Raw genomic sequence first — 15,501 nt, forward strand, 5'->3', positions numbered from 1 at the left:
GGAGTTAAAGTGTTAATGCCCCAATTCCAGGTACCTATCCCTGTACATTACAGCAGTCACGGGATCTGGCCCTTCTGGGTGGGGCGCTCTCTTACTGTCTGACAGTGGATGCTGGAGGGTGCTTTCCTAGCCTTCCAAGCTTTTCAGGTTTGACTTGGTCTCAGGAGCTTGCTCTCTCCCATCTTATTTGATTTATTAGTCTCAATTTCAATTAGCTTGTATTATATTGTGTCATCTTGCATTCCAATATCATAGTTAGTAAAATAAGTTTTCCTCCATAGATCGTTGCCGCAGTTTTTTGGTTTGTTTTTCCCTTCCTTCCTTCCCATTTTTGTGGGGCCACAAGGGAGTGGGAGGGGGTTTGGGGATAGGGGCCTATACTGCCCCCCTGTCACGGGCATAGATTGATCTAGTCAACTCTGTGACAGTTTTTGGTGGAGAATGTGGGCATAGCTGCTTTTTAACTTTTAGAACGAATCTCTCTCTCTCTGTTCTCAGAGAGCTTCATTAGGGAACATTATCAGTAGTTCAGGTTTCTGTGCTGGAAAACTTGACCTTGAAAGGCCAGGCATGCTGCCAGTGTTCTGGGATATTTGTAAACTTTGAGCACTGCTTAGTCTGGGCAGTGCCTTTTTCCTTTTTTTTCCTTTTCCTCCTCTTGCTAGCTTCAATTCATTAACCCCTTTTTAGCAGACACCAGCAATGAACCCACTCTTTATCGTGGAAGCCCCTCTGTAAGGGATTAAAAGCCATGATGTTACTTGTGACTTACTGGCCAATTATCAATGTCATAACTACTTGCTGTGGAATCGTGTTCATATATAAACAAATAAGGGCACTGATGGAGACACCCGTATGGTACCTATATGCAATGTGGTATGATCTGAATTTTGACATTTACATCCCAGATGGAATGGTTAATTCCAATTACATCCCAGATGGAATGGTTAATTCCAACTACATCCCAAATGGAATAGCTAATTTTACAAACAACACAATGTTCAGACCAATTTCCAGGGTCTGTTTGTTTCTGCTCAGTTTGTCACACGTTTTTTGAATTTTGAATTAATGTTCATTTTGTTGTGCGTGTTATCAGTCTCCCTGAATGTATTCCAAGGCATTTGTGATAAGGGGAAGGAATCTCCTCCAAAACTAGAGAATGCTGACTGGCAGGGAATATGGCGAGGCTTAGGAAAAATCTTAGAAGCATGGGGACCTGCAATGTCATAGGATTTCACTCTTAAACACCTGTGGGATCCCGAGAAACTAAGCCAGAATTTGAGTCAGGGACGGTGTGGCTTACATAGATGTAAGGAGGTGCCACTTATTTGGGGTTTGGCTGGTGCTTACTGTGCCCTATATAATACTATTCTGGAGAGAGTTTCCCAGCTGAGGTTCAAGGGGAAAATCTCCAAGTCAAATCTGATCAATCACAGTAGACACCGGTAACAATATCGGTTGCCCCTGTGGAAGGCAAGAAATGGAAACGAGTCTCCTCACACGGAAAAAATAAGAAACAGAGAAGGAGGTGGAGGAAGATCCAGGTGAGGGGCCCTCCTCAGAACCACCATCATCAGGGAAGACAGGAGGAAAAACTAAGAGACATGCAGAAGAGAGTGATGAGGAGGAAGTCTCTATTACTACTCATCAGCCTTTGAAGATGACTGAAATCCAAGGTTCAAGAAAGGAGTTCACACGGTGCCTGAATAAAACTCTTGTTTCCTGGTTGCTTTGCTGCTGGGACAGTGGGGCCAGTAGCTTGTTTCTAGATGGTAATGAAGCTCGCCAAAGGAGCCATTGCCAGAGATCCAGCTATTGACAGAGGAATTAGTCGATGTTTGGACGGGGCTGCCACCCTCTGGGAACGAGCGTTAATGGCTGTGAAGGAAAGGTATCCCTTCAAAGACGGCTTGAAGCCTGTGATGAAAAAGTGGGATATAGTTGAAAAGGATATCCAGTATTTGAGGGAAATAGCCGTGGTGGAAATGTTGTATGACCCTAACTTTGTTCCTAACCACCCATGCCAAGACCACGACCCTGAGAGAGTGAGGACGACAGCAGATATGTGTCAGAAACTCACAACAACAGCACCAGAAAGATACGCCGGTACACTAAAAGCATTTGACAGACACCAGGACCAACAGAGAAGACCCTTAGTTTTTGAATTGATTCTTACGCTCCAAAACTATGAACAACTGCTACCCCCAACTCATGCTTCCATTTTTGCCATCTCACAAATAACAGACCAACTGAATGAAATGCAAGAGCAAGTGTCTCTTCTGATTAATCGTGACAAACCTGTAGTAGTATCAGAAACTTCTGATGAAGATCAGAATAATCAAAAGAGTCTAATGAAGGAGTTGATCAAACTACTGCGAATCCAACTAATTAAAGATGATGAACCCTCCTTCTCACGTGCACCATCAAAAATCTCAGCTGTTAAAGACAAAGGCTTTCTGGCTCCAGTAAGGAATAATAAATACATCACGAATTGCTTTGTGCGTTACCTACAGTGACCATGGAGAAGACATGAGGAAGTGGCATAACCAAGCTACTCCTGTACTACAAGAACGGGTGAGAGAATTACAAAGCAGATCAACCACCAGTGCAGTTGTTCCAGTTACTACAGTTAATGAATAGAGGGGCCCTGCCCTCAGTCGGGGGGGGAAAGGGATAATAGAGTTTATTGGACTGTGTGGATTTGATGGCCTGGCACATCAGAACCACTGAAATATAAGGCATTGGTGGATAGCGGTGCACAGTGCACTCTGATGCCTTTGAGTCACGAAGGAACAGAATCAATCCATATTTCTGGAGTGACTTCTGTGGGCTCTCAAGAATTGACTGTGTTGGAGGCTGAGATACTCCCCACTGGTAAAGACTGGCAAAAACATTCTATTGTGACTGGCCCAGGGGCTCCATGTATACTAGGTATCAATTACCTCAGAAGGGGGCATTTTGAGGATCCTAAGGGGTATCGATGGGCCTTTGGAATAGCTGCTGTAGACATCGACAACATTAATCAGCTGTCTGTTTTGCCTGGCCTGTCAGAAGATCCGTCTGTTGTGGGGTTGCTACAAGTAAAAGAAAAACAGGTACCAATTGCTACAAAAATGGTGCACAGACGGCAGTACTGCACCAACAGGGATTCCTTGCTCCCCATTCATAAGCTGATGTGTCAACTAGAGAAACAAGGAGTGATCAGCAAAACGCACTCACCTTTTAACAGTCCTATTTCACCTCCTTCTATAACTGGGTGATCAACCCGGTAGATGAGGGAAAGGCTGTTGATGTAGTCTACTGTGAGGATCCTTCTTTGTTTTTTTTTTGGCTCAAAGCTTGCTTCCTGAGGTTTTTCTTGTGATAAGACTCTGAGTGACTTGTCAAGGAGGCAAGTGATGGGTGCTAACTGTGTGACAATCGATATCGCTTTGGGAACATTTGCAAGCCCCTTCCCACAGAGCTGCTTGCTCTGTAGAAGAGCGTAAGAGAGTGCTCAGGAGTGTTCACTGGCGGAAGATCTGGCCTGTGGCCAAACCGCTCCAGCTAAGTATGGAAGGCTGGGGGATGATACCATTGTATCTTGCGAAGGCAAGATACAAGTTGGTGCCTCCCTGCTTCCTCTTATCTGCTGGCAAGGCCAGAAAGATAAGAACAAAGGAGGTTCCTGCTGAGATCCCAAAGCCAGAAGCTGCCACTGCAAGGAGAACTGACTCAACCACCTTGGGTTTGAGCTGTCACTCAAAGGAGAGCTGACTCGACCACTTTGGATTTGAGCTGTCACTCCAAAGATAGCTGACTCAACCACTTTGAAGCATTGAAAAAGGGCCATCATCACCATGGTCGTCGTCATCGTTGTCAACAGGACAACTCTGCCTGACGACCCACCGCTACTGAAGATCAAAGACTGAACTACGAACCTCGCTGGATCCATGGTGGTGACTATCTCCCTCTTGCTGCCTATAAAGACTCCTTGCTTCTTCTTTTCTATCTTTTCTATCGCCCTCCTTCCCTTCCCCCATTACCCTAATTCATAATAGTGTCCGTCCTCCCCTTCCCCATTTCCCTGATTAAGATTTGTAATAAACTGGTTGGACCAACATTTGAACCGTTGCTTCTTAATCTCACGCCAGGTATATAGATAATAAAAGAACCTCATCTCCCTCCTATAAATTGGAGCGAGACATCTACCTAGACTTCAGCAGAGCCTTTGACACGGTCTCTCACAGGATTCTCCTGGGAAAACTGACTGCCCGTGGCCTGCACACGTATACACTTCTTTGGGTAAGGAAATGGCTAGAAGTAGATGCCCAGCGGGCAGTGGTGAATGGAGTTAAGTTCAGCTGCCGACCCGTTTCAAGTGGTGTCCCCCAGGGCTCGGTACTGGGGTCCATCTTGTTTAATATCTTTATTGATGACCTAGATGAGGGGATTAAGTGCATCCTCAGTAAGTTTGCAGATGACACCAAGCTGGGAGGTGGTGTTGATCTGCCTGAGGGTAGGGAGGCCCTTCAGAGGGATTCAGACAGGCTGGACCACTGGGCTGAGGTGAATGGGATGAGGTTCAACAAGGCCAAGTGCCGGGTCCTGCACTTTGGCCACAACAACCCCATGCAGTGTTACAGGCTTGGGGATGAGTGGCTGGATGAGTGTGAAGAAGAGAAGGACCCGGGGACGTTGGTTGATGCTGGGCTGAGCATGAGCCGACAGTGTGCCCAGGTGGCCAAGAGGGCCAACGGCATCCTGGCCTGCATTAGAAATAGTGTGGCCAGCAGGAGCAGGGAGGTGATCATCCCCCTCTACTCAGCACTGGTGAGGCCGTACCTCAAGTACTGTGTTCAGTTTTGGGCCCCTCACTACAGGAAAGACATTGAGACCCTGGAGCGTGTCCAGAGAAGGGCAACGAAACTGGTGAGGCGCCCTGGAGCAGAAGTCTTATGAGGAGCAGCTGAGAGAGCTGGGATTGTTCAGTCTGGAGAAGAGGAGGCTCAGGGGAGACCTCGTTGCACTCTACAACCTCCTGAAGGGAGGCTGTGGTGAAGAGGGATTTGGCCTCTTCTCCCAGGCAACAAGCAGGACACGGGGTAATGGCTGCAAGTTGCAGCAGAGGAGGTCTACATTAGACATAAGGAAGAACTATTTCTCTCAGAGAGTGGTCAGGCACTGGAATGGCTGCCCAGGGAGGTGGTGGAGTCACCGTCCCTGACAGTGTTTAAGAGGCGTCTGGACGATGTGCTGCATGATATGGTTCAGTAGCTTGTGGTGGCAATGGTGATGAAGAGACGGTTGGACTAGATGATCTTATAGGTCATTTTCAACCTTGTGATTCTATGATTCTATGATATGACCAGTATGTAAACCCAGTGGAGAATTGAGGCTGACAGTAGACTACTGTGACCTGAATGCAGTCACACCCCCATTGAGTGCTGCTGTGCCGGACATGTTAGAACTCCAGTATGAACAAAAATGGTATGCCACCACTGACACTGCTAATGCCTTCTTTTCCATTCCTTTGGCCAAAAACGTAGGCCACAGTTTGCTTTCACATGGAGGGGCGTTCAGTATACTTGGAACTGTTTGCCCCAAGGGTGGAAACACAGCCCTACCATTTGCCATGGGTTGATCCAAACTGTACTGGAACAGGGCAGTGCTCCTGAACACCTGGAATACATTGATGATATCGCTGTGTGGGGCGATACAGCAGAAGTCGTTTTCACAAAAGAAGAGTGAATAATCCAAATTCTTCTACATGCTGGTTTTGCTATTAAGCATAGCAAAGAACCTGCTCATGAGATTCAGTTCCTAAGTATAAAGTGGCAAGATGGGCATCACCACATTCCAGCAGATGTGATTGACAAAATCACTGCTATGTCTCCACCCACTAGCAAGAGAGAGACACAGTCTTTCTGGGTGTAGTGGGCTTTTGGAGAACGCATGTTCCAAACTACAGCCTCATCATAAGCCCCCTTTATCAGGTGATGCGAATGAAGAATGAGTTTACATGGGGCCCTGAGCAGGAGCAGGCTTTTGAACAGATTAAACAGGAGATAGCCTGTGCCGTGGCCCTAGGGCCAGTATGGACGGGACAGGGTACAAAGAACATCCTCTACACTGCTGCTGGAGAGAAAGGTCCCACTTGGAGTTTGTGGCAAAGAGCCTCAGGAGAGACCTGAGGCCAACTCCTGGGATTCCGGAGTCGAGCCTACAGGAGGTCGGAAGAGGGCTACACTCCAACTCAAAAGGAAATCTTAGCCGCGTATGAGGGGGTTCGGGCTGCTTCCGAAGTAGTCAGTACTGAAACAGAGCTCCTTCTGGCACCTCAACTGCCAGTGCTGAACTGGATGTTTAAAGGAAAGGTTCCCTCCACCCATCATGCTACTGATGCCACTTGGAGTAAGTGGGTTGGGCTGATTACACAACGAGCTCGGATGGGGAACCTCAGCCGTCCAGGAATCCTAGAGGTCATCATGGACTGGCCTGAAGGTAAAAAGTTTGGAGTATCACAGGAGAAGTATCACAAGCTAAAGAGACCCCACCATACAATGAACTACCAGAAAATGAAAAGAAACATGCCCTGTTCACTGATGGATCGTGTCATATTGTGGGGAAGCACTGCAGATGGAAAGCTGCTGTGTGGAGCCCCACACAACAAGCTGCAGAGGCCACTGAAGGGAAAAGAGAATCAAGCCAATTTGCAGAGGTAAAGGCTGTCCAACTGGCCTTAGATGTCGCTGAACAGGAGAGGTGGCCAATGCTCTATCTTTACACTGACTCATGGATGGTGGCAAATGCCTTATGGGGGTGGTTACAGCAGTGGGAGCAAAATAACTGGCAAAGAAGGGGTAAACCTATTTGGGCTGCTGAACTGTGGAAAGACATTGCTGCCCGAATAAAGAATATGGTTGTAAAGGTGTGCCATGTCGATGCTCATGTGCCCAAGAGTCGGGCTAATGACAAACAGCAAAATAACCATCAGGTAGACAAAGCTGCCAAAACTGAGGTGGCTCAAATAGACCTGGACTGGCAGAACAAGGGTGAATTATTTCTAGCTCGGTGGGCCCATGAGACCTCGGGACATCAAGGAGGAGATACAACATACAAATGGGCTAGAGACCGAGGGGTGGACTTCACTGTGGATGCTATTGCACAGGTTATTCATAACTGTGACACATGTGCCATAATTAAACAAGCCAAGAGGATGAAACCTCTCTGGGAGGAAGGTGATGGCGAAAGTACAAATACAGGGAGGCATGGCAGGTTGATTATATCACCTTGCCACGATCTCACAACGGTAAGTGTTATGTGCTTACTATGGTGGAGGCAACCACTGGGTGGCTTGAAACATGCAGTACCCCATGCTACTGCCTAAAACACCGTATTAGGTCTCAAGAAACAAGTCCTCTGGCAACATGGCACCCCAGAAAGAATTGACTCAGATAATGGGACTCATTTCAAAAATTCTCTTCTAAATACTAGGGCCAAAGATCATGGCATCGAATGGATTTATCATATTCCCTACCATGCACCAGCCTCTGGTAAAATTGAACAATATAACGGGTTGTTAAAAACTATGCTGAATGCAATGGGCGAAGCATTTGACAGAAACCATCTGGTTAATCAATACCAGAGGATCTATCAATTGTGATGGTCCTACCCAATCCAGCTCACTACTTACCACAGAGGAAGACAAAGTCCCTGTAGTACATGTAAAGAGCATGTTGGGAAAAGCAGTTTGGGTTTTTCCAGCTTCTGGAAAGGGCAAACCTCTCTGTGGCACTGTTTTTGCCCAGGGACCAGGGTCCACTTGGTGGGTAATGCAGAAAAACGGGGATGTTCAATGCATACCACAAGGAAACTTGATGCTGGGGGAGTGCGGTCAGTAGTTTCATGTATATGTATGTATGTAGACATGTGTTATGTATATAGATGTGTGTGTGTAATGCATTTTAATCACTGTTTGTTTGTATACATGTATATATATTAAGCATGATGTAGTGATGTAGAATAAGGGCTGGAATGCCATGGTTTCATGTTTTTTGGTTTTCAGTATTCTGCACCATAACATCATGTAGTGCACTGGGAGTTAAAGTGTTAATGCCCCAATTCCAGGTACCTATCCCTGTACACTACAGAAGTCATGGGATCTGGCCCTTCCGGGTGGGGCGCCCTCTTACTGCCTGACAGTAGGTGCTAGAGGGTGCTTTCCTAGCCTTCCAAGCTTTTCAGGTTTGACTCGGTCTCAGGAGCTCACTCTCTGCTATCTTATTTGATTTATTAATCTCAATTTCAATTAGCTTGTATTATATTGTGTCATCTTGCATTCCAATATCATAGTTAGTAAAATAAGTTTTCCTCCATAGATCGTTGCTGCTGTTTTTTGTTGTTTTTTTTTTCCTTCCTTCCTTTTCCTTCCTTCCTTCCTTTTCCTTGTCCTTGTCCTTGTCCTTTTCCTTTTCCTCCCTCCCTTCCTTCCTTCCTATTTTATGGTGCTGGGGGGGGTGGCGTGGGGGGGCAAGGGGCCTACTGCCCCCCTGTCACGGGCATAGATTGATCTAGTTAACTCCGTGACACACTGCCCATTTTTTTCTTTAAATTTCACAGCTGTGAAAGTATTCTAATCCTACCTTGCTAAGAAAAATGCTCTCCTAAATTACTACAATAAAGAAATCTTACAGCAGCTATTCCTCCTCACTGAGAAAATCACTAGACACTATCCTCATTTCTACTTGATCATTGTAAAAGCAATAACAAAACTCACCAACAAAAGACACTTGCTGTGTAATATCAACAAATATTGCCACATACTAATGGAACTTACATTTTAAGTGGCATTATTCATTAACAAACATATTTTCATGAACTATGTTTTGTATAACAGTTTACTATATTTCTTTGTACTAAGCATTTAACTTTTTTAAGTTCATGAGATGTTGCAGTAATTCGATGATCATCTCTAATCAGACTTTTTTATTATTTGTGTCTAGTTCTGGAATTAAATCAATTATGTATTAAATTCTGAAGATCACAACTTGTTGTAACAGAATTTCACAGATTAAATACTGTCTTTAAAATGTAAGCCCTGTTTTGAAAATTATCAATCTACATAATTACTTTTCATATGACATGTCAAAATCCTAGAAATACTGATCACCAGTACAAAACAGAATGAAACAGGTTTAAAATAATTCTGTAATGTCAGCTATGTCGTGCCTCTGAAAATGCAGTTATGTATCCATTCATAGCATTGGTGTACGCAGGTTTTTATTTACTTGACCAGAGCATTTCAATTCACAGCAATTCAAGTATCAGAGATGTGGAGAATCCATACTTTATACATTAGTTATGCAGCTGTTTACATAGGACAAAATTAGACGATCTGAAAATGTGTAATGTCTTAATATATTTTTCACCATCCAGAAAGTATTCAAACTAACGAAGCTGTACTACTCCCTCTACATTTCAAACAAACAAACAAACAAACAAAAAGACATTTTAAAATATTTTAACACAAAATCAGTATTCCTATTATTGAAACCAATTTGTGTCTAGAAGCAACACTGAAGGAACTGGGGCTGTTTAGTCTGGGGAAAAGGAGGCTGAGGGCAGACCTTATTGCTCTCTTCCAATATCTGAAAGGAGCTTACAGTGGGAGCAGGTTTGGTCTCTTCTCATTGGTGACAGGATGAGGGGACATGGCCACAAGTTGCGCCAGATTGAGTTTAGGTTGGATATAAGGAAACATCCTGATATGGAAAGGGTTGTTAAGCACTGTAATAGGCTCCCCAGGGAGGTGGTTGAGTCACCATCCTTGGATGTGTTTAAAAACCATTTGGATGTGGTGCTCAGGGACATGATTTAGCAGAGGGTTCTTAGTTAGGGTAGTATGGTTAGGGTGTGGTTGGACTCAGTGATTGTTAAGGTCTTTTCCAACCTGAGCAATTCTGTGATTCTGTATCTTAACTTGTACATATTTTTATGATTAAATCACTCTATAAAACACAATATAGATTTTTACTTTTTTTTTTTCTTATTTTTTGCTCCCAGTGAAGTTTCAGTGGAAACTGTATTTTCATTTTGGAATCATCTGTTCATGTATTTGTGTGTTAAGATGTTAAACTGGTCCCATCCCCAAAACTGTCAAAGATATGCTTAATACTCACCCATCATTAGAACATGTCAGAAATTCTTCCTTTATTTTTGGATGCCAACAGCCTGAATTAAGCATTGCTGTATGACCCTAAGGAAGTAAAGAAATACAGAAAGGTATTCTTAAAAGCTGTTATAACAAGACAATAAAGATATTCTTAAAAGCTGCTATGACAAGTCTTAAAAGTTTTTGTAAATTTTACTCCAATCCAGCAAGGCAAACTACGGTAAAAACTGAGGGTAGAATCAGAACCTCCTGAAGAATGGCTGACTGAAATTATAATGATTTGACAAATTTTATGGATTGTGATCCATTTCGTTTTTCTTGTTTTCATTTTCAAAATATTCTCCTATCCCAGATATTCTCCTATTCATATCTTTTCCCCTCAGAATAAGGCAAAGAATCATAATTCTACTTTTTAACTTGGCAAAACTGTACTGCAGGCAGAGTAAGGACAAAACAACAGGCACTAAGATGCTATTGCACAAATTGTTTCAAACTACATTAAAAAAGAAATCAGAGGAATGACAGAATACACATATTCAATGCTGAACTGCACACAAAGACTGTGTTGGAAAGAATTAAGAAACAGAATTCTAGAATCAAGATGGATTTAACTAATGGCAAGTTATTGATTAAAGTTATTGATTACTGCAATTATTTCAGTTTGCTTTGAGCACAAACACAGAGAGAAATACTTAAAAGTTAATGGAGCAATAAAAAAATATTTTAGCATTTTGACTGTTGTATCACAACACACTGGAATTCTAGAAGTTTACAAGAGAAAGAAAATAAAAAAATCTGTAATAATTTTTAAGTAAACAAGAACTAAAGCAGATGTTACCATTTGGTGGTTTTATATTTGTATCACTTGCCAAAAGAAATAGTGATCAGACAAGAATAGGCTCAGGGAGAGCAGTATTTATCCTAGTTATTTGGCAATATGCTTTTCAAGCAATATATAAATCAACTTTGTCATCAGCTTGAGCAGTAGATATTATCATTACTTTTTCAGACTCTTAAGCTATTTATAAAACTGACCTGAATTTGAATAACCAATGTAAACAGAATCCTTGTCTCACATAGTTTGCAGACGTAAGGATGCAAAGTGCTCAAAGCCCAACAACAGTCATAAAAATAATTCAGAAGTATGACTCAACTGTTCTCCACTTGCATTTTTAACTACTACTAAAAACGTGCACATTGGTGCTCGTCATTTTTTACAAGACTCACTTCTGAAGAGGTGAATTTGTCATAGCATCATAGATACATTAGCTGGAATTCATCTAGGCCAGCCTTTCACCCAGAACCAGATGACAGCCAAGATTAGAACAGGTCAGCTTGGTCTAGATGGGTCCTGAAAACCTCCATGGACTAAAATTCCGCAGATTCCATGGATAACCCACTGCACAACCACCCTACTGAAAAGCTTCTGTAGCAACAAACACCAAAAGACTTCTAGTCTAATACTGCTGTGGTTTCAAAAGCATTTGGCTACACCATCGTTTAAATTGTTTCCTAGTACTTGTGGTCTACTAACACGTTGCCCTGTATTCTGCGTCAGACTAAAAGGGTACAGATCCCTTCACAGCACAAATGCTTTAGATGTCTGGTTTCCTTAAAAGATCCCGGACTTCTTCCAATTTCTCCAAATTCACCTTGAACTGAAGGGCCCAAAATTAATCCCAGAATTTCAGATGGGAAACAAGGAGCACTGATTAGAAGGAGATAGTAACTACCTTAAATCTGTTGGTCACATCTCTTATTGTAGCCTAGTTTACAGTTCGTCTCATTTACAACATAATGAAACCATAAGCTCTTATTCAGCCCAACATCCATTGTCTCCTGAGTCCCCTGCTAAGCCACTCAGTTCCTAATAGGTATCAATATACATGACTATCCCTCCCAGCACCAGGGCTTTGCATGCTTGTTCATTAACTTCATGAAGTTTCTCATTACAAAACAAATTGAATGCAAAAAGTCAGACTTCACTTACCTTGGTGTTTGTCATATCCACGATATATTGGTCTCCTTTTATGCATTCCATAACTGGGAAGCCATCTCTGTCAAGAACTTTTGCCTGAGAGTTACCAGAGACAACCAGAATGACATCTCCTGTGCTACTATACTGCAAAGATTTGATTTGGTGACTGAAAAAAAAAAAAAAGAAAAAAAGGAGAAAAAAAGGTTTTAATTAAATTCAGTTCCTGTAGACCAATACTGAAACAGAACTGTCAATGGTGAGAAAATACCAGAAAATGGCAGAAATAGACCCATCTACATTCCTATATCAAAAAGAAATCCAAGATTAATAGATTAAAGCTTTTTATTCCCATGTGTCCAACTTTCTTATTCAACCAAAGAGCATATAAAAAAAAAATATTTACAAAATTGGCACCTAAAATGTCATTTCTGGCAAACGTATTTACTTGAAGTACACTTTATAATTCCAGGTGAAAAACAGTTTATATCATATGCAGATTTTCAGGCCTGAAAATTCTTTTTCACTTGCTCAAAAGCAATACCTGGATTTACAGTAATCCTCAAAGTATTACAAAAGGATGTTGTAGACCCACACAGAACTCCATTATATATTATATACCAGGAAATTAGTCACATATCAGCATTCTCTCACCCTTTTCTGGTTCAGGGCTACAATTTCATGAAAAATTCAGATAAAGTAAAATATACCACCGAACCTGGGAACATGACAGTGGAGAATGATTTGCCTAGACTACTTTACCTTAAATGGTTATTCATTTGCTGTACAAATCTGCTGTATGAGTTTATTTTTTTTTACATACATCCTACCTTGATTGAAAAAGCTTGGGAGAGAAATCATGGAATAATGTAAGGTTGACAGAAACAATTAAACGAAAGTCAGAAGATAGCTCACAAATCAGAAACCCCTTTCCAGTCTCAGTGATAGCATCAACATCATTTCTCAGCATTCTGCTTTATGTAGAAACATATCCAAAACAGAGACCTTTTGGTCTCCCCGCCCGGCTACACAGCATTGCAAGAATTGCTGAACAGGCAAACGAGTGCATCCTGGCACATTAACAGAAAGTGTACAGTGACATTACATTTTATTAATACTTACTCTGGAGCTAAGTTAATTTGAAAATAGATATCAGAATGCATTCATAACTTTATTTGGATTCTCATGGCATCCAAAGCATGCTCAATAAACAAAGCAAGACAAAAAATGTTATTCAAGTGCATTAAGAAATAATATTTTTGTGTCTTTCTTCTGGTGAAGAACATAAACCATGGGCATTCAAGTCCTAGTAGTAACTTTACGGAAAGAACTTTTTAACCTAAAATTTCACATCAGTAAAATTAACACCCAGATGGTAGACAAAACAGCATACAGTCTGCAACTAAATTTATTTTATGTCTTACATAGTATTGAATTAAAGGCTGACTCAGCAGGAGCTATTATTTATTGAACTTCTCCTTGAACCAAGATAATATACAACACATTAAAAAACTTATAATGCACGTTTTAGAAATTCTGCATTGACTATAGTAATGTAAGCTTAAGATTCTCATTCAAAAAATGTTTGGCAACGCTGATAATATTATGATTCAAAAATGAAGAATTGCCTGAAGCACCCTATTATGTAATACGAACTGGAACCTAGTTCGGCCAAAGTATTACAAACTCCAATTTTTTGTAGAAGGAAGACACTCGAGTCTGAGAATTTCTGAAACACATCAGAGGCAGTGCCTAAAAAAGCACCCTGAATGTAAAGAGCAAGAGTGGATACCTGTAACCAGAAGAGAAAAGAAGGCCAACTGTATTAAGCTGAAACACTGAAAAATTTAAACACACAAGAGAAACAACATCTAAAATATTCTCTGCAGACAACTGATAACTGTAGAAAACATCTACTTAATTACGTTTCAACAAACTTCATTTTTCATCTTAGAATGTTCATCTAAGAAGAAACCATTCCTACCTGTACAGTGCTTAATACAATGGAAACATAAGCCCACTAATCAAATCAAATACAAAAAAAAATTAGTTTGAGGACAAAAGTATTGCCACAAACACCTAACCATGCAATATGGCTTTCAAAAGTTACATCCAGAAAGAGGTTCCATAAGCAAAGTTCTTGAACAGCCCAGAAGTTACCACTTTTCAGATGTTTACTGAAGCATGATCAAAAGCAAGACTCTATAGGGGCAATTTGTAAGAAAAAAAATTTGGTTCTTATCAATATTAAAGCAAGAGTGTTGGAAAACTTAGAAAAGCTATTAATTTTAATAGAACTAAACATTGAAAAATGTAAGTTTAAAGCTTCAAAATCTGCTTAGTATTTTCATAGTACATCTTGCTGGGACATGCAGAATATACATTGGCAGAGACAACTAAATTCTACACAGTTAGCATTGTTTTGTCTTACCATTGCCTTAAATATTTGCACCTTAAATACTGAGGTGGTTTTAAAGTGTTTTTTTTTTGTTTGTTTGTTTTTTGTTTTTTTTTTTTGCCAGGCTTTTTTAAAAAAATAAATTTGTCTCAAATCAGAGGAGAAATCAACAGAGTAATACAAAAGTTATACTATAAACTGGATCCAGGACAATATGGAATTGTTCTCAGACTTTTTATTCTCAAAATGAAATTCAATATATGGCCACAAAACTACACTTCTGCTAACACCTAACACTTCCATACCAGAACTCCTCAGAATTCTTTGAAATTGAAGTCTGTGAATGCTAACAGTCCTTGCAATAAATTCTATAACGAAAAAATAAAATAAGAATACACACACATCTGGGCACAGGTTATATAAGACACTTCATAGCGCTCACTGGCATACCTCAATATATGAAATAAGATTTACTTGTTTTAAGATCTTTTTGCCAGTCAGAGCTGGGGTTCCAGCTTTATATTTACTAGTTGACACAGAAGGTATATGTAGTTAGTATATTTTAAAATTAAAATTATGATACAACAATTAAAACATAATTGAAATTGCTATACCTGACAGCAGTTAACTCTGCAGTCACAAGATATAATTTTTAATATTATTTTATATTTAAGCTTTCAGACCTTTAAGTTACACTTCAGTGTACTTAAACTACAAGTGTCATTCACCAAAACATTCTTCCTTGATATGTGTGAAATAAAATTCTAATCTTCCAAACAGACAAAAATTCACGTTCAGTCTTTTCAGAAAATAATGATTAAAAACAGATATTTCAAGGGCTACATACTGCCTAATAAATTTCAATCCCTTTTAACTGAACCAAATCATCTTATAAAATGTTCCTCTTCGTTTAACATTAGAAAGTATCTTGCTATGAACAACTGAGTATTAATATATGCTTGCTTATTTGAAAGT

At 40.9% G+C, this 15,501-nt stretch overlaps 1 protein-coding gene across 1 annotated transcript in view; it reads right to left on the minus strand.

The window, feature by feature from the left end:
- The window catches only part of WDR70 (WD repeat domain 70), a gene marked incomplete at both ends in the record, with an annotated part of 144,152 nt that overhangs the window by 83,435 nt on the left and 45,216 nt on the right, over positions 1 to 15,501 (minus strand). The window contains 2 exons of the mRNA XM_079548964.1: positions 10,161 to 10,237; positions 12,144 to 12,297. Coding sequence (XP_079405090.1) covers positions 10,161 to 10,237; positions 12,144 to 12,297 — 231 coding nt within the window. The remainder of the gene's footprint in view (positions 1 to 10,160; positions 10,238 to 12,143; positions 12,298 to 15,501) is intronic.

Source organism: Tetrao urogallus (assembly GCF_951394365.1).
Source record: "Tetrao urogallus genome assembly, chromosome: Z".
NCBI lineage: Eukaryota > Metazoa > Chordata > Aves > Galliformes > Phasianidae > Tetrao > Tetrao urogallus.